The sequence below is a fragment of the Dasypus novemcinctus genome, chromosome 12 (assembly GCF_030445035.2).
Source record: "Dasypus novemcinctus isolate mDasNov1 chromosome 12, mDasNov1.1.hap2, whole genome shotgun sequence".
NCBI lineage: Eukaryota > Metazoa > Chordata > Mammalia > Cingulata > Dasypodidae > Dasypus > Dasypus novemcinctus.
Window position 1 is genome coordinate 51,780,974 of NC_080684.1, and position 20,937 is coordinate 51,801,910.

The window sequence follows — 20,937 nt, forward strand, 5'->3', positions numbered from 1 at the left end:
AAAAAGCATTTGATGATTCAATATTCATTCATGATAAAAACCGTAAAAACTAGAAATAGAGGGTGTTACCTGTTTCCTATGACTGCTGTTACAAATGACCACAAACTTCATGGCTTAAAACAATACAGATTTATCACCTTATCGATAGTTCAGAATTCTGCAAAGGGTCTCACTGGGCAAAAATCAAGGTGTTGGTAGAGCCTTGTGCCTTTCTCGGGGCACATTCTAATTCCTGCCCTTTCCAGCTTCTAGAGCAGGGGTTCTTAACCTTTTTTGTTCCATGGACTCCTTTGCCAGTCAGGTGAAAATCACGGACCCCTTCTCAGAATGTAGTGGCAGATAGTTTTATGACACTCAACTAGTGTCGGGTCTAACAACTTCTGTAATTTCAAAGTATGCAAAGTAAGCAATTTCTCGAGATATGCAACAACTGCAACATAATGTGAAATGAATACTACTGTAGTTTATTGCATACATTCATAAGTGAAGGAAATGCAGATAAGTCGATTTTTTTCAACTCAAGCTCATGGGCCCCCTGGTTAAGAACCCCTGTTCTAGACCCTATTTACATTCCTTGGCTCGTGGCCCTTTTCCTCCATCTTCAAATCTAGCAACAGGTTGAGTTCTCATGTGGCATCATTCTGGGCCTCCTCTTCTGTCTTCCTCATCCACATTTAAGGGCCCTTGTGATTTCATTGGGCCTGCCTAATCTGGGATGATCTCCCTGTATAAATCATCTGATTAGCCACCTTAATTGCATCTGTAATCTTAATTTTCCTTTGTCATGTAACATAATGCACTGACAGGTTTTGGGGATGAGAATGTGGATATCTTTGGGGAGACATTATTCTGCCTCCCACAGACAGGAACTTTCTCACTTGAGTGTTTATAAAAACCCACAGCTAACATATTTAGTGATTAAAGACTAAATTTTTTCTCTCTAAAATCAGGGACAAGGCCAGAATGTCCACTCACTACTCTTAAATGTAGTGCTGGAATTTATAGCCTGTTCAGTAAGGCCAAAAAAAAAATGTGTGTGTGTGTAATTATATATATATATATATATAAATAAAAGACTTACTGATTGGAAAGGTAGAACTAAAACTGTTTGCAGAGGACATGATGGACTACATCAGAAATCCCAAGGAATCTACCAACACCAAAATCAAAACAAAGTCCTTGAACTCATAAATGACTTCAGAAAGATTGCAGCATACAAGATAAACATAAAATCACTTGTATTTCTATATGCTGGCAATGAACATGTGGATACCGTGTGCCACAATACAATACCATTTATAATTGCTTCTCCCTCTCACCCCCAGTGAAATAGGTGTAAACCTAACAAAATGTGTGGGATGTGTATGCTAAAAACTGCAAAACGATGAAAGGATTCAAAGATCTAAATAAACGGAGAGACGTACCATGTTTAGGGTTTGGAAGACTCAACGTATTAAAGATTTGAATCTTCCCCAAATTGATATGCAGAAATGTAATTTCTGTCAAAAGCCCAACGAAGTTTATTGTTGATGTAGAGAAGATTATTCTAACATTATATGGAAAGAATAGCAAAGGAACCAAATTACAATTTGGAAAGGAAGAATAAAGTGGAAGGAATCTGTTTTGAAGACTATATAGTTAGAGTAATCAAGCCTGTGTGGTTTTGGCATAAGAATGGACATGTGAATAAAGGAAATGGAACAGAGAACCCAAAATAGAACCACACAAATACTCTTAACTGATTTCTCACAACAGAGCAGAAGCGATTCAATTGAGGAAAGAAAGCCTTTCCAACAAATGGGGCTGGAGTAATTGAACGTCTATTGGCAAAGAAATGAACCTCACTTTAAATGTCACAACTGTATAAAAATTAACTCAAAATGGATTGTAGAGTTCAATGTAAAATCCAAAACCATAAAACTTTTAGGAAAAGACTTTGAAAATCTGCAAGGTCTAGGACTAGGCAAAAAGTTTCTAGATTTGACTCCAAAAGCACAATCCATAAATTGAAGAATTGGACATCATCAAAATGAAAACCTTTTGCTCTGTGAAAGACTTTGTTAAAAGAATGAAAAGTCAAGTTACACATTAGGAGGAAATGTTTGCAAACTACATTTCCATAAAAGGACGAGTACTTAGAATATATAAAGAACTCTCAGAGTTCAATTATATATATATAAACTGAAGAAGTAGAACCTGCTCTGACACTTGGACAATCCTGCCCAGCAGTCCTCAACCTTGGCCTTTCACGGGGGTGGAGGGGTGGGAGGGTGGGGGGGTGGGGGGTGGAAAGTGTTCCTTTTTCTAGGAAAAAATTGTCTTTGTTAACTGCCAGTAGAAGAGTGAGGTTTTGTCTGACCATGGGCTGTTCAATTCCCAAGAGCTTCACTTTCATGTTCTAACAGTGAAAGGGAACAAATGGTCAAAGGCTGTAGTTTTCATGACCTTTCTCAGATTTTTCTCTGCCGACTACTTTATAATCCTGCCACTGGGAAAGTAAGGAAGTGTCTCAGTACACCATATGAGAGGAAAAGTGGGAATTGGACATCATGCCTGCCCATCACCCTGTGTATTGAGGAGGAAACTGGAAACCATTCTGTGGGAGCTGGAGTAGGCATTGCTTTACCAGTATCACTTAGATTTTGAAACCTTTAAGGCAAGAAACTTCAAGTGAGGACTGAAGAAACTGTATTGTGACGCTATGACTTATAATCTTGAGTCAAAAATTAAAAAGGGACTTTGGTGATAACCTTCTGTATTAGTCAGCCAAAGGGGTGCCAGTGCAAAATACCAGAAATTGGTTGGTTTTTATAAAGGTTATTTATTTGGGGTAGGAGCTTATAGATACCAGGCCATAAAGCATAAGTTACTTCCCTCACCAGTCTGTCTTCACATGTTAGAGCAAGATGGCTGCCAACGTCTGCAAGGGTTCAGGCTTCCTGGGTTACTCCCTTCCAGGGTCTTGCTTCTCTCTGGGTTCAGGGTTTCTCTCTTCCCAGGACTTGCTTCTTCCTGGGCTCAGCGTTCCTCTCTTCCTGTGGCTTGCTTCTCTCTCCTCTGTGGGCTTACGTCCTTGGGCTCCAGCTTAAGGCTTCAGCATCAAACTCCACCATCAAAACTCCAACTTCAAAAACCCTCAACTCTGTCCTTTGCCAGCCCTAATGACATGGCCCAATCAAAAGCCCTAATCATAACTTAATCATTACAAATTACAAACATAATCCAGTATCTATTTTTGGAATTCATAACTATATCAAACTGCTACACCCCACCCTCTGAATTCCAAAAAAAGACATTACAGTATTCGAAAAAACTTTAAATCAGTAACAATGCAAGTACTAAATCATTATCACAATCAATTTAAAGAAATACAGTTTGTCTTGGGACAAAGTCCTGTCTGCTATAGACCCCTGAAACTTACAAAACAATTTATTTGTTTCCAATACACAAATGGACAAAGGTTAAACATTTTCATTACAATAAGGAGGAATTGGGAGGGAAACATGAGTTATGGGTCCTCTACAGTTCAGTAAACCTGAAGGGCATCCTCCATTGATTTCATTCTGAGAGTCATTCTTAAGAGGATGGTTTCTTCTCCTTGGTGCCTTATGGGAACCCACCCTTCCCACATGCTTGCCCAATGACCATTTTCTTGGTTCCACCCTCATCAAGCATCTGGGTGTTGACCAAGCTCCAGACCTCACACTCCAAGAGTGTTGGGGTGCTTGCCGCACCTTACCCAATCTTTGGGTTAGAGTCATAACCCCTCTAGTATAGTGACATGAAGACAGCATTCCCCCTAACCATTGGCAAACAGGCTCAACCCACTCAGAGCAATGAGTTGACCACCTGGACGTTCCTAACTTTTGGCATACAGGCTCAACCCTCTCAGAGCAACAGATTGACCAGCTGGCCTTCCCTAATCTTTGGCGTGCAGGCTCAACCCTCTCAGAGCAAGGAGTTGACCACCTGTCCTTTCCTAATCCATGGGGGACAGGTCTACCCCTCTCAGACCTGTGGGGTGCTGACCTTAGCCATCATAATCCTTGGGGAATATGCTCCACCCTCTCTGTGCCTTGGGACAGCAAAACTCTCCCAGAACATCGGGTGGGAACATCCACCACCTTCAACTGCTGGTGCAAAGTCACCCTCTCTGTACACATGGGTGGGGCTCCTCTCTTGGCCCAAGGTGATGTCTTAAGGCTCTTTCTCCTTCAGTCTTTCCTTTCCATGTCCCTTTTAGTCCAAGCTGACAGTGGTTTTGTTCATAAAGTTCTTTCAAAACCTTGTTGGTTTAGCATGCTAGAAGCAGGGGTCCAAGCCATCAGACAGTAAAACGCTCCACAGATCTTTCTGAGATATCTGCATCTTTAATACTTATTTACAAGTTCTAAGTTTAGTTAAAGTCTTCCAATGGGGTACTTTCTTCTGGGAGCTTGATTTCCAGAGGCTTGGAATTTCCAGAATTAGTTTCTGTTTTCTTTGTACCGGACAGTTCAGTCCTCAGCATATCTCTTTCATCTAGCATTTTGCTATAAGTTGCAAGCAGAAGCCAAGCAGCTTTCTCCAGGTTTACTTTGGAAATTTCTTCAGCTAAATGCCTAGGCTTGCCATTTTCAAATTCTGCCTTCCATAAAACACCAGGAGTTAATCTTGCTAAGTTCTCTGCAACTTTAAAACACGGATTGCCTTTTCTCCAGTTTCCAGTAATAGTTTCATCATTTACTTTTAAGGCATTATAAAAAGTCTCTTTAGCATCCATATTGCTATCAACAGTCTCTTCAAAGCAGTCTAGGCCTTTTTCTTTTTTTTTTTTTTTTTTTTTTTTTTTTTTTAATTTTTTTATTTTTTATTGAATTTGTAATAATATTACATTAAAAATATATATGTGAGGTCCCATTCAACCCCACCCTCCCACCCCCCCCCTCCCCCCCCCCAACAACACTCGTTCCCATCATCATGACACATCCATTGGATTTGGTAAGTACATCTTTGGGCACCTCTGCACCTCATATACATTGGTTCACATCATGGCCCATACTCTCCTCTATTCCATCATGTAGGCCCTGTGAGGATTTACAATGTCCGGTGATTACCTCTGAAGCACCATCCAGGGCAGCTCCATGTCCCTAAGACGCCTCCACCTCTCATCTCTTCCTGCCTTTCCCCATACCCTTTGTCCATTATGTCCACTTTTCCCAATCCAATGCCACCTCTTCTATGTGGACACTGGATTGGTTGTGTAGTCTAGGCCTTTTTCATCAAGCATCTCACAATTCCTCCAAAAAATACCCCTTACCCATTTATAAAACTGTTCCAGCATTTTGGTAATTGCAAAAACATGACCCCACTCCTTCGTAGCAAATTCTGTATTAGTCAGCAAAAGGGGTGCTGATACAAAATGCCAGAAATTGGTTTGTTTTTATAAAGGGTATTTATTTGGGGTAGGAGCTTACAGATACCAGGCCATAAAGCATAAGTAACTTCCCTCACCAAAGTCTATTTTCATATGTTGGAGCAAGATGGCTGCCGACATCTGCAAGGGTTCAGGCTTCCTGGGTTCCTCCCTTTTAGGATCTTGCTTCTCTCTGGGTTCAGGGTTTCTCTCTTCCCAGAACTTGCTTCTTCCTGGGCTCAGCGTTCCTCTCTTCCTGTGGCATGCTTCTCTTTCCTCTGTGGGCTTACTTTCTGGGGCACCAGCTTAAGGCTTCAGCATCAAACTCCACCATCAAAACAACAACATTAAAACACCTCAACTCTGTGCTTTCCCATGTCTTTTATCTGTGACTCCCCACCCACCAAGGGGTGGGAACTGAATGCCCTGCTGGCACAATATAATCTAACATGCCCAGAGGAAAAGATCAGTTTACAAACATAATCCAGTATTTCTTTTTGGAATTAATAATATCAAACTCCTACAAAGGGATTCTCATATGTACCACTCCCCACACCACCCGTCCTTCCTCATAACAACCTCCCTCATTAGTGTGGTACATCCACTCCACTTGACGAATAAACCCTGGAGTATTACTGCTAAGCATGAACCACAGTCTACATTGCAGTCCACACTCCCTCCTACTCTTTAGGTCATGGTAGAATATACAGTGGCCTGTATCCATTGCTGTAGTGACATTCAGGACAGCTCCAAGTCCTGAAAATTCTCCCATATTACACCTCCCTCTCCTTCTCCGTCTCCCTCTCCCTCTCCCTGACCTCAGTACCTCCAGTGGCCACTTTCTCCACATCAATGATATTAATTTCTTTCATTTCTAAAATCACAACAAGTCCACAGTAGAACACCAGCAAGTCTACTCTTTCATTAGTGTTGTACATTCATTGCAAGTGATGAACACATTTGGAACATTGTCAATAAGTATGGATTATTGTTTACATTGTAGTTTATGCTCTCTCCCATTCAGTTCTCTAGATTATGGCAAGATATATAATGGTCTGTATCTGTTGTTGCATTGTCATTCAGGACAATTCCCATGCCCCAGAAATGCCCCTGTATTACACCTGTTTTTCCCTCTCCCTACCCACTGAACTTCCAGTGGCCACTGTCTCCACATCCATGATATAATTTCTTCCATTGCTAGAATTACAGTCAGTCTATAGTAGAATACCAGTAAGTGTATTCTAGTCCATATTTTATTCCCCAAACCTGAGGATTCTAGGATAATGCCCCCTTTTGATCCCGTATGACTGATGGATGGCTCTCTTGCTTGCACATATAGATTCTCTTGGTTCCTTGGTATGGTGGTTGTCCCTCACCTCCTTGTAAGTTGTCCTGCATGAGTCCAGTGAACTGGAGAGTAGGTGTTGCAACTCTGTTGATGCTCAGGGCGCAGGTGGCACATGGACAACCCAAAGATTCAGGTCTCTTGGATGTACACTTACCAACTCCAGCACCAAACTATAGGTTCAAATAGAAGGGACAGAGCAGGCATGTGTAGAGAAGTCACAACCAAGTCCAAGTCCTTTGCACTTGGGAGCACAAACTCCAAAGAAGGCCCCACTGGCAAGGCACCAAACTCCAGAGCTATCTGCCATGACCATAGTACCTGGGTGTCTCCAGAGCCCTCAGGACCCCCACTGTTTGGGATAGTATCTACTTTGGCAGTCTACGGGCCACTGAAACCTAAATAAGTATCACCTCTAGGATGACTTCCCAACTCACTTTGAAGTCTCCTAGCCATATAAACTCATTTGTCTTTACCCCCCCACTCCACCCCCTTTATTAAAGAGCTTTTTCCAGTTGCATTGCTAGTTTGTGCCTGGTAGTAATCCCTCAGTGCAAGGGAGGCTCATTCCCGGGAGTTGTGTCCCATGCTGGGGGGAAGATAATGTATTTATATGCTGAGTTTGGCTTAGAGAGAGGCCACATTTGAGCAATATTGAGGCACTCAGAAGGTAACTCTTAGGCACCCCACAGCACTAGGCTAAGTTGCAATTTCAAGAGCAAAGTCTCATAAGCATAGTTGGCAGTATCAAAGGCCCATCAGTGGACCAAACTTCTTCACTAGTCATTGCCCCTACACTTGGAGGATTTTTGCTGTTCCATTAGAGAATGTGGCAGAGCTCCCCAGGACAGGAATTCAGTATTCTTTCAGTTATTGTGTGACTCTCCACCCACTGTGACAATACCTCATGAAAATTTGAACACTTTTATATACCTTATATGTATGCCTAGGTGAACTTCCTCCTATGTATACCCTATCACTGAAACCGAGGAGACTGCATCTTATTTGATTTTTGCATCCTGAGGAATTACCATTATATGCTTGCATTGTAGGGAATATTGAAGGAATTGATGTAGCTTTCAGATATAATTATAGAATTAGCATTTGAAAGTGCCTGCTATTAAGTATATCCATTTATTTATTAACAGCAGGAGAATTGACATATTTATGATGCCATTCTATCTAAGAACATAGTATATCTTCATTTTTGTTTTGTTTGTTTTTTTTTAGCTCACTTTCATGTTTTTCCAGAATATTTTAAAGGTTTCATTGTGAATTATAGTCCTTAGCATTATGATGTTTCCTTTGTATTGTTGAACAATCTTTTCCCTGCATTCTACCTAGTCTGATATCAATATTGATTTAATTTCTCTTTTCAAGTTACTCTTACACTCTAATCCAACTCTTTCCTGTTTTTTCCTTTCAACCTGCAGAACTCCCTTTAATATTTCTTGAAGGGCAGGTTTCTTATTGACAAGCTCTCTTAATTTCTCTTTATCTGTAAATATTTTGAACTCTCCCTCATTTTTGAATGGTAGCTTTGCTGAGTAGAGAATTCTTTGCTGGGAGTTTTTTTCTTTGAGCACTTTGACTATGTCATACCACTGCCTTCTTGCCTCCATGGTTTCAGATGAGAAATCAGCACTTAATCTCATCAAGCTTCCCTTGTATGTCATCATTCTCTTTTCTCTTGCTGCTTTAGTATTCTTTCTTTGTCTTAAACATTGGACAATTTGACAAGTGTATGTCTTGGAGTAGGCCTGTTAGGATTTATACTGTTCAGGGTGCCCTGTGCTTCCTGGACATGTACGTCCATGTTCTTCAATTGGGTTGGCAAGTTTTCAGCCATTATTTCCTCTAACACACCTTTTATCCCTTTGCACTTCTCCTTCTGCGATGCCTATAATGTGTATGTTTGTACATTACATGTTGTCATTCAAATCCCTGAGTCCGTGCTTGATTTGTTCTTTTTTATGTATCTGTTCTATTGTCTGATTTCATATGTCGTCCATGACACTGATCCTTTTCTCTGCCTGTTCAAATCTGTTATGTGCTTCCAGTGTATTTTTGTTTTATTGTGCCATTCATCACCATCTGTTATCTTTTTATGTAGGTTTACATTTCTCCAGTATGTTCTCCTAGTGTCTTTCTTAATATCCTTTACCTCTTCCTTCACTTCATCAAGTTAATTCGTGATATTTGTTTGGATATCTCTGATTAATTGTTCCATGTTCTCCATCTCCTCCTGTTTCTTGGTTTGTTTGTTAGACTGAACCGTGTCTTCCTGTTTCTTAGTATGGGTTGTAATTTTTTGTTGGTGCCTAGGCATCTGTTTATCTTGATGGTCGTCTTTGGTTGGTTAGCTTCTTTTGCTACTCTAGGGTTTATTTTGTTGTTGTTCTTTTGTGTGTGGCAAGGTTTCACTTTGATACTTGGTTTCTCTTATTCTATTTACTTGCTGTTGTCTGTGCTTCCTTGGAAAAAAATATTAGGACCAGAGAAAAGGAAAGTGCTAAGAGAAAAAGAATAAGTATAATAATAATACAGAAAAGGTAGAAGAGGAACCATATAAGACCCAGGAAAATAAATCATAAGAAGTACAAAGGAATAAGAATTAAAAACATGGAGTAGAAAAAATGAAATAAAAAACAAAGTAGAGAAAAATATATAGAATGAATTAAAAGACTTGAATGATGAGAGGAAAAGAAAAAGAAAGAAAACAGAAAAGAAATAAAAATAAAATAAAAACTGAAGACCAAAAAGAGGTGAGGTGAAAGAAAAACAACAGAAAACAAGATATAAAAATGAAGGAAGAAAAGAAATAATGTCAGTAGAAAAAATAGGCAAAAGAAAAAAAAAGGAAACAAAGGGGAACAACAAACAAGAAACAAAACAGCAGCAATTAAAAAAAAAACAAAAAAACAGCCTTCGCTCTTAGGCTCCTAATAAGCTTCTCAGCCTTATGATGTTCATAAGTCGATCACCCTGCAGCCTGCTTTCTGTAGATGATGTACTGGGTTTTAGGGAGTAAAATAGGAAAAAAAAAATACAGGAACATTTTAAAAATAAAAAGTAACAGATCCAAGAAAACCTAAAACGAAACAAAATGTCTATGTTACCTGTCATAACATATCAGCTGGGTGCCTGATAACCTGGTGAATCACTCTCTGGATCACATCTCTAAGGAAACCCAGGGACCTCTATATTCAAGGTAGGAATCCCTCCACTGAGCTAAACTGGCTCTGCAGGTAATTAGGCTTCAGAAAGCTTATCAGGCTGTATCCCCCCCCCCCCCCCCCTTTCTATTAGACTTCTGCAGTTTGCCAGAGCCCTGCTGATTAGGTGCCTGTCTCCACTCCCTCTCTAATCTAGTTCCTTTCTCTCCCAGGGAGGCTAGGTGTGACAGTCTGCCTGAGCAGATCCACCATCTCCTCTGCCCATTGGGTCAGGGTCCCTTCCAAGATTCAGAGGGGACTTAGCTGGCCAAACTCACCAGAGAGAAATCACTCTCCACGCTCTGTCAGATCCCTCTTCCTCCCAGGGAATGTTCCTTCTTACTATTTGGCAGCAGGGAGCCAGGGACCCCACTGACGCTACATGCCCTGAGGGCAGGGTATATGTGACATTTCCAGCCACAGGAGCAAACAACTCACATTTTTCCTTTGGCTTCTTTATCTTTCCAGTACCCTCTGAATGACTCAGAGCACCTTCTCATTCTCTATATATCCAGAGCAGCTCCTTCCAGATAGATTCTTACCTTTTCTCTGTTCTTTTTTGTGAGAGAGTCGACTCTGCCTACCTGGTTCTACATTGTTTTCCCCTAGTCTGATATATCAATATTGAAATCCTGTTTTATTTTTATTTGTATTATATTTTTGGTACACTTTTGCCCATCCTTTCATTTTTAATCTGTCTAAATCACTTTGTTTTAGGTGTGGTTTGTATAGAGCATAGAGATGGATTTTGCTTTGTTACTGAATCTGAATATCATTGTATTTGTAGCTGAGTTATGCCCATTTACATTTATTGATAAAAGTGCTGTGTGGACTTTTTTTGTTCAGGGTATTAGCATAATAATACCCTTTATTTTTCAGAGATTTTGTTCCCTACCCTAAGCAATACTAAGAATTAAGTATTAGCTGGGAATAAAGCTTGCTTCTCACAAATCAATTGGTATAAACCTAAACATACTTAAGACCACAGAGATTAAGTCTCAAAATGTGGTGTATCTGATAGCCACTTCTGTCTCTGAGATCTAAGTCTTGTTCAAGGTTTTCTCCTCTAGTCCAGGGTTTCTGAGAGCTTTGCAGGCTTAGTATTCCATCATAAGATAGTGTATTTTGCTCTGGGATCTGTTTCCTTTGGAACCTTACCACTGCCCCTTCTTTTTTTGCTGTCTCAAGCTTTCCATCTCTGTTTCTATTCTGTTCAGTTTATTTTCAGATCCCAAGACCTTTTCCCTTAGGCTGAAGCTCTGTCCCTCTTGAAGGGACATTGTGCTGGATACTTCTGAGGTTCTTGAGAATTTAGAACTTCACAGTACTATTTACTGCTTTGTGAGTTTTTTAACTTATCTTCAACTTGTGAAAAACATTCCCTTTTTTGCCACCTGTTCTCAGATTTGTTCCACCCAGGATAGAGTCCTATCCTTTTCGGGTAATTAGACTTATGGGTTCTGAGGCTTGTAGAGTACCTTGCTTAGTAGTTCCCTTTTACTTTTTACACAGCTATACTTCTGCACAGATGCTAATCCTGCATTATTGGCAGTTTACCCATATCCCCTTATATTCCAAGATTAGTGGGGATTCTTTTTCACCAGTTCTGTTAAAAATGTAATCACTGGGTTCTTCTGATATCCTACTCGGTATATTTGGTTTTCAGGAGTTGTCCTTGGGGTATTCAAAAACTATGCTGCCACCACAATTGCAGCATGACTAACCCATTGTTTTACTAATTGAGACTAATTTAAAACATTTTTAAAATCTCTTAAATTTGAAAGATTATGTTAGGGCTACTTCAAAATATAAAAATGCGTATTTTTGACATCTTAATAATGGAAATTTTACATCTATTTGTGACCTTAGTCATGCTTAATTGTAGGCTGTGATTTTTGTCATTAAGTATCTTTTCATTGTTGGTTTCTTTTTTTAAAACTATAACAATCGAAGTTTATCATTCATACATGAACATACATAATAAGTGTATAGTAAAAGTTGTGAACTTAACAAACATGCCTATAATCATGCAGTGTTACCATTCATTACCTCACCACCAACGCCTTGCATTATTTTGTAAGAATTGTTACAAACTACGGAAGAGCATCATCAAAATATTATTACTAACTATAATAGCCAATATCTTATATTTGGTGTATTTTTCCCTCAACTCACCCAGTTATTAACACCCTGTATTAATATTACAAACTTGTTATAGTTCATGTTGTACTCACCACTACAATTGATATACTGAAGTTGATATTCTCACACTTTTGTTACAGAATTAGGAATTTTTGCAAAAATTTTTTTCTTTTTTTTTAAGGGAGCTTTAGATTACATAAATGTTATATTGAAAATATAGGAGATTCCCATGTATCCCACCTCTCCCCCTTCCCCTCCCACACTTCCCCAATTAACAACATCTTTCATCAATGTGGTACATTTGTTATACTTGATGAACACTTGTTGAAGCATTGGTACTAAGCATGGTCTATAGTTTACATTATGGTTTACACTTTGCACTGCATGATTTTATAGGTTTTGACAAAATGTATAATGCCTTGTATTCATCCTTGCAGTGTCATGCAGAATGATTCCAATGTCTCAAAAATGCCACATGTTACACCTATTCTTCCCTTCCTCTCTCCTCAGAACCTCTGGTGACCACTGTCCTTTTATCAGTGTTACAAGTTCTTCCATTACTAGAATAATAATAAGTCTGCTTTAGTCCATATTTGCATTTCCCACCTTATGTTTGTTGGTTCCTTTATCTTGAGGACTTTGGGATGGTGATGCCCACTCTGGTTCCGTTGAGAGAGGGCTTAAATCCCATGAGGCAAATGGATAGAACTATCTTGCTTGAAGTTGCAGATAACTCTTTGCTTCTTGGGTTTGGCATTGTCCATCATCATCCTTTTGTTAATTGCCCTGGTTGAATCTGATGAACTGGAGAGTAGGTGTTGGCAGCACCTCTGCTGAGATTCAGGACTCACCCGACATATGAATAGCCAGAAGATTTAAATCTCTGGGACATATATTTAATGGGTAATTATAGGTTCATATAAAATGGAGGGAAAGAAATATATGTAGGAAAATTATAAATGAATCTATCTTTGATACACTGGGCTTGATGGGTTATCATGTATTTCAAGTTAAGGCCCACTGATGGGGTGGCAATTTCCTGGGGTTGTATACCCTACCTATAGTGTCTAGATGTCTCTAGAGCCCCCAGGAGCACCCCTACTTGGGCCACTGTTGCTGTGGCAGACAGTATGATCCTCCTGAGTTGCATAAGTATAACCTCTGAAGTGACTTCCCAACTCACTTTGAAATCTCCTAGCCATAAAAACTCATTTGCGTTTAATATTTCCCTCTTTTGGTCTAGGTCTTTCTCCAAATGCATCATTAGTTTGCAGTTGGTATTAATCCCTCAGTGCCAGGGAGGCTTATTTCTGGGAGTCATATTCCATGGTGAGGGGAAGGCAGTGAATTTATATGCTGAGTATGGCTTAGAGAGAGGCCACATATGAGCAACAAGGAAGCCCTCAGAAGGTAACTCTTAGGCAATATATACTACCGGGCCAAGTTTTGATTTTACAGGAACAAGATTCATAAGTACAAGTAACAATAGCAAGGGCCTGGTGCATTGGTCCACCCTCCATGCTAGGCACTGCCCATATACTCAAGAGATTTCTTGCCACTCTTATGACAGAGTGAAGCAGGACTCACCAGGGTGGGAACTCAGTCTTCCATTGGTTATTCTGTGGGTCTCTACCCGCTGAGACAACACTCCATGACTGCATGGACATATTCTATAGAGGCATGCCCCAGACGTACTGCCCCACACACATCCCCCCACCAATGGGCACCCCAGATCTGTTATCCCTCCCTACCACAGCTGTAACCCCTATGCAACCCAAAACCTCCCCAAAGCCAAAGCCAACAACAACAAAATGATGAAATAAACACATGCAAAGAATTAAAACAAATTTTTTTTGGCCTTGTGCCATAAGATCTTTTCTCTTTTACATATTTTGACAGTTTCTTTCATATTTTCCCCCAGTGTCTTTTTTTTTTTTTACTTTTCTGAGAAACTTTAGGTTACAGAAAAGTCATAGAAAATACAGGGGATTCCCATGCACCCTACTCCCTGCCCCCTACATCATCCCCTACCAGTAACATCTTACATGAGTTTGGTACATTTGTTACAATCAATGAACAAATATTGAAACATGGTCAGTGGTTTACATTATGGTTAACCTTTTGCACCATATACTTTTATAGGTTCTGACAAAATGTGTAATGGCCTGTGTCCGTCATTGCAAAATCATGCAGAACAACTCCAGTGCCCCAGAGATGCCCATGTTCCACCCATTTCTTCTCTCTTCCCCTTGAAATCTATGACAACCACTAAGTTTCAGTTTTTGAAGAAAAAGGTTCATAGTTACATGCATTAATATTGAGAGCTTGACATACTCTGATCTCTTTTCTTCTTTTAGGCTCTGCCTCTGTACTTGAGGTGCTCTTGCCCCTCTAGTTGAGAACATTGCAGGACTTCCCAGGATGGAAGTTTAATATTTTCTTGTTTATTGTGTGGGTCTCCACACACTGAGATAACACCCTGTGACAAGATGAACACATTCATATTCCATAGAAGTATCAGGTGAACCCTTTCCCACATATCCCACCACCACCAATGCCCTGCATCACTTACCCTCCCCTGCCATTTTTGCCCAAAAAAAGCATTCCCACCATTGTTGTTTCAACCACAGACCTACAAATCCCAAGAGTTCACCTGTTCCTTCCTCCCTTGGTTCCATGGATACTCCATCCCAACCTCCCCACCCTGTTCACGCTCACATTCCTGCATTGTTAACCCAGTTCACGTCCCTGCATCACCATCACTGCACTCCATTGCCAACCCTCCCCCCATACACACCTCATCATGGATTTTGCCTGTTGTATTAGTCAGCCAAACGAGTGCTGATGTGAAATACCAGAAATTGGTTGGTTTTTATAAAGGGTATTTATTTGGGGTTGGAGCTTAGAGATACCAGGCCATAAAGCATAAGTTTCTTCCCTCACCAAAGTCTATTTTCATGCACTGGAGCAAGATGACTGCCAACATCTGCAAGGGTTCAGGCTTCCTGGGTTCCTCCCTTCCTGGGGCTTGCTTCTCTTTCCTCTCTGTGCTTACTTCCTGAGGCTCCAGCTTAAGGCTTCAGCATCAAACTCCAGCGTCAAAACTCCAACATGAAAAACCCTCCAACTCTGTCTTTTGCCATGCCTTTTATCTGCAAGATCCCACCCAACAAGGGGTGATGACTGAATTCCTTACTGGCACAAGAGGTTTACCTCTGAATCCAATATAATCTAATATGCCCAGAGGAAAAGATCAGTTTACAAACATAACCCAATATTTCTTTTTTGAATTCATCAATAATATCAAATTGCTACACTTTCAGATTCTAACTGAGTCTGCCCAATAGGCTTAGGTCCTATCAGTGAGGTCATGCAAAATTTGTCCTTTAGTGATTGGCTTACTTTATGCAACATAAGTTCTTCAAGAACATGTTATCGTGTGTTACTACTTCATTCTTTCTTACAGCCAAGTAATATTCTATTATATGTATGTACCACACTTTGCTTATCTGTTCATCTCTTGATGGACACTTGGGTTGCTTCCAACTTTTGGCAATAGTGACTAATGCTGCTATGGACATTGGTGTGCTTCTATCTGTTTGTGTCCCTGCTTTCATTCTTCTGGGTATGTACTCAGCAGTGGGATTGCTGGGTCATACGGCAATTTTATTGTTAGCTTTCTAGGAACTGCCAAACCATCCTTTACAATGGCTGCAGCATTCTATGTTCCCACCAGCAGTGGATGAGGGTTCCCATTCCTCCACATCCTCTCCACCACTTGTAATTTTCTATTTTTTTAATAGCTGGCAATCTAATAGGTGTAAGAGGATATCTCACTGTAGTTTTTATTTGCATTTCCCTAATAGTTTGTGATGTTGAGCATCTTTTTATGTGCCTTTTACCCATTTGTATTTCCTCTTTGGAAGAGTGTCTCTTCAAATCTCTTGCACATTTTTTAAATGGGTTGTTTGTCTTTATTTTTGAGATGTAGGATTTCTTTATATATGCTGGATAGTACGCCCTTACTGGATAAGTGGTTCCCAACTACTTTCTCCCATTGAGTAGGCTGTATTTTTACTTTCTTGACAAACTCCTTTGAGTGCAAACTTATTTAATTTTGAAGAGATTCCATTTATCTATTTTTTTCTTTTGTTGGTTGTGCTTTGGGTATAAATTTTATGAAATCATTTCCTACTACAAGATCCTGTAGATGCTTCCCTACACTATCTTCTAGGAGTTTTATGGCCTTGGCTTTTACATGTAAGTCTTTGATCCATCTTGAGTTAATTTTTATGTACAGGGTGAGATGGTGATCCTCTCTCATTCTTTGATCTATGGATATCCAGTTCTCCCAGCACTATTTGTTGAAGATGTCATTCTTTCCAATTAGTGTGCTTGGTGGCCTTGTTAAATAGCAGTTGACCATATATGTGAAGATCTATATCAGAACTCTCAATTCAGTTCTCTCAATTCGGTTCCAAGGATATCCTTGTGGCAGTACCATGAAGTTTTGACCCCTTTAGCTTTGTAGTATGCTTTAAAGCCAGGTAGCATGATTCCTCCAATTCTGTTTTTCTTTTCAATGTTTTTTTGACTATTCAGGGCACCTTCCAAATAAATTTCATTTTGGCCTTTCCAATTCAGTGAAAAGTGCTGTTGCAATTTATATTGGGATTGTGTTAAATCTGTAAGTCAATTTGAGTAGGACAGACATCTGATTTTAAGTCTTCAAATACATGAACATGGAATATTCTTCCAGTTTTTAGATCATCTTTGATTTCCTTTAACAGTGTTGTGAAGTTTTTTACATCTTTAAGTTTATTCCTAGGTATTTGATTCTTTTAGTTTCTATTGTAAATGGAATTTAAAAAAAATTCCTCCTTAGATTACTCATTATTAGTGTACAGAAATGCTATTGATTTTTTGTGTGTTGATTTTATATGCTGCCACTTTACTAAATTAGTTTATCAGCTTTAGAAGTTTTGTTGAAGGTTTTTCAGGGCTTTCCATGTGTGGGATCGTGTCATCTACAAATAGTGAAATTTTTACTTCTTCCTTTCCAATTTGGATGCCTTTTATATCTTCTTCTTGCCTAAGTGCTCGAGCAATTACTTCTAACACAGTGTTAAATAAGAGCAGTGACAGTGGGCATTCTTGCCTTGTCCACATTTTAGAGGGAAGGCCTTTAGCATTTCACCATTGAATATGATGTTAGCTGTGGGTTTTTTCATATTCACCCTTTATCATGTTGTGGAAGTTTCCTTCTATTCCTATCTTTTGAAGTTTTTTTGTTTTTTGTTTTTTGGTCAAGAAAGGATGATGTATTTTGTCAAATACCTTTTCTGCATCAATAGAGATAATGTGATTTTTTTTCTCTCGATCTGTTAATGTGGTATATTACATTGATTTTCTTAGGTTGAACAATCCTTTCATACTAGGGATGAAACTCACTTGGTCTTGGTGTGTAATTCATTTGATGTGTTGTTGAACATGATTAGCAAGTATTTAGTTGAGGATTTTAGCATCCAGGTTCATTGAAGAGAGAGAGTTTTCTTTTGTCATCTTTTTGTGGCTTTGGTATTAGTGTGATGTTGGCATCATAAAATGAATTAGGCAATTTTCCCTCCACTTTTATTTTTTGGAAGAGGTTAAGCAGGATTGGTGTTAGTTCTTTCTAAAATGCCTGGTAGAATTTACCTCTGAAGCCATCTATTCTGGGGTTTTCTTAGTAGAGAGGTTTTTGATAACTAATTCAATCTTGTTACTTGTGATTGGTCTGTTGAGTTCATCAATTTCTTTTTCATCAATGTAGGATGCTTGCATGTTTCTAGAAATCTGTCCATTTCATCTAAGATATCCGTCATGTTGGTGTACAATTTATCAAAGTATCCTCTTATGATACTCTATTTGCGTGGGATCAGTGTTGATATCCCCTCTCTCATTTTTCTGTTTTATTTACTTGCATCTTCTGTCTTTTTTTCTTGTTAGTCTAGCTAAGGATATGTCAGTTTTATTTAACTTCTCAAAGAACCAGCTTTTGTTTTTGTTAATTTTTTCTAGTTTTTTTAATTTTCAATTTCATTTATTTCTGCTCTTTGTTATTTTCTTTCTGCTTGCTTTACAATTATTTTGTTCTTTTTCTTGTTCTTCCAGGTGTGCAGTTGAGTCATTGATTTTAGCTCTTTATTCCTTTTTATTATAAGCATTTATGACTATAAATTTCTTTCTCAGCACTGCTTTTACTGCTTCCCATAGGTTTTGATATATTGTATTCTCATTTTCATTTGTTTCAAGATAGTTACTTCTTTTGTAATTTTCTCCTTGACCCATTGATTGTCTAAGAATGTGTTGTTTAACTTCCTTGTTTTTGTGCCTTTTCTGTTTCTCTTTCCCCTTATTAATTTCCAGTTTTATTCCATTGTGGTCAGAGAAATTATTTTGTATAATTTCAGTCCTTCTGAACTTGTTGAGAGTTGTCCTGTGACTAGCATGTGTCTGTCCTGGGAATGATGCATGTGGTCTTGAGAAGAATGTAAATCCTGCTGTATTTGGGTGTAGTTTTCTCAATGTGTCTATTAGGTCAAGATTCTCTAATGTATTATTCTAGGTCCCTGTTTCCTTATTGATCCTCTGTTGAGGTGTTCTGTCTAATGGTGATAATAGTGTACTAACGTCCCCTACTGTAATTGTAGTGAAATCTGTTTCTCCCCTTAGTTTTACCAGTGTTTGCCTCATGTATTTTTGGGTACCATGGTTAGGTGCATAAATGTTTAGATTGTTTTTTTCTTCTTTTAGATTACCCCTTTATTAATATATATTGTCCTTCTTTGTCTTTACAATAGTTTTATATTTAAAGTTAATTTTGTCCCATATTAGTACATCTACTCCAGCCCTTTTTTTGTTTGTTTGCATGTAAAATCATTGTCTAATCATTCACTTGCAACCGTCTTGCGTCCCAGGGTCTAAAGTGAGTTTTTTGTAGACAGTGTATTGATGGATCATATTTCCTTATCCATTCTGCCAATCTGTGTCTTTTGATTGGAAAGTTTAATCCACTAACATTCAGAGTTATTTCTGTCAAGGCAGTACTTACATTAGCCATTTTTTATTTAGGTTTATATATGTCATATTTTGTTTTTATTTCTCTTTTTATCTTTTTAGTTATTCTTATGAATACTATTCCTTTCTACACTCCCTCCGACCTTCTCTCCTTCTAATCTTTTCAACTTGCAGAACTTCCTTTAATATTTCTTGATGGCAGATTTCTTGTTGACAAACTCTTAATTTCTGTTTACCTGCAAATACTTTGAACTCTCCCTCATTTTTGAATGACAGTTTTGCTGGATACAGAGTATTTGGTTGGCATTAACTGTCATCTTTATTTTAAATTCTGATATGCATCTTTTACTTCTGGTAGCAGCATTAAGTGGCTAAAGTCTCCTAGTGGAAATTTTTGACTAATTGTAGTACAATACATGAAGTGATCTATAAATAAACTATTTTAGATTAAAAAAACCCAACATCTATTAAAATTATATAAACACAAAGAAATTGCTTGGTATAAATAAATATATTCAGATAAAATTTAAGGGAAAAATGTCTTTGTTGTTTATTTTCACATGTAATATATATTGCTTATTTTATCTTTGGTTGCTTTATGAAAGAAATGTGAGAATTTAATGTGTTAGTTGGGGTTTTTTGTAATTTTAGGTTTGCCTGATTGCCTTCCACATAACTAGTGCGAGATAAATATTTTCACTGTGAATATTTTAAGGGAGGGGACAGTACTAATTTTTTGCAGTTTTATTAATAAATATTATATAGTCTACTGACTATTTCAAACCAAGGAAATTAAAAATCACCAATTTCTTATAGGAACTGAAGTTAAAAGATGAAGAATGTGAGAGGCTTTCTAAAGTACGAGATCAACTTGGACAGGAATTAGAGGAACTTACAGCTAGTCTGTTTGAGGTAGGTCTGTCTATTTACATCTTGGAAAGAGCAGCATCTTGATTATTTATATATTGATTAGAACTGTTTTAGGAAGGAATCTTGAGAAAGATGTGCTTAGCTTCACTTATTAAGTCCTCTAAACACCAACAAAAACAAAATCTTTAAGAAATGTTGGTTCTACACCTTAAAATGATGTAAAATGGAAAAAAATATGTTTAAAAATGCATACGTTGTAAGAATGGAGATAAATTTTAATTTTAATTTTGCTTTTGGCAAGTATTTAGAAACTCCTTTAGAATAACTTTATTTGACTTCAGAATAAAGGGGGGGCAAACTCTTTGACATAGTCATCTGACATGGGATGATTTGAAGGAACGTTAGAAGTCACATCTTCTTGTATATATCTTCATCTTCCGCCTGCCACCTACACGTAAATTTCTAGCCATCTAGAGCAGTGTTTCTCAATAGAGGTGCCACGGGCATTGTAGGACATTTAGCATCCTTGGCTTGTCCCCAAAAATGCTAGTAGTCTGGCCCTGATCAAGATGGTAGAGTGGGATGCTTCAGGGCTCCATTCCCCCATAGAAGCTTTGAACAATCAGCAAGAACTGGTAGAATCATCTTTCAAAAGCTCAGAAAACAGTTAAAGGGTAGCAGTAACGGGGCAAGTGCCAAATCAAGAAAAAGTCCACTTAAAAGCAGTAGAGTCTTATGGCATCTTCCCTGGCTGATATTCCCAGTGTGGATCCTTGATCCCAGTTCCAGAGGGAGCAGAGTAACCCCTCATGCACATACTGAGAGCCTGTATGTCTGGCCCAGTTGTCTGGTGGTAACCTGAGGGACTCACTGTCCCAGAACTTGCCCAGCATGTAGAAAGCTGTTCACCA

General features: G+C 38.7%; 1 protein-coding gene across 3 annotated transcripts in view; it reads left to right on the forward strand.

Annotated features, from left to right (window-relative positions):
• RAB3IP (RAB3A interacting protein) overlaps window positions 1–20,937 on the forward strand; it is a 60,997-nt gene that overhangs the window by 20,139 nt on the left and 19,921 nt on the right. For all 3 annotated transcript variants that reach the window (XM_058308414.2, XM_058308413.2, XM_058308415.2), the window contains exon 4: window positions 19,973–20,068. In XM_058308414.2, coding sequence (XP_058164397.1) covers window positions 19,973–20,068 — 96 coding nt within the window. The remainder of the gene's footprint in view (window positions 1–19,972; window positions 20,069–20,937) is intronic.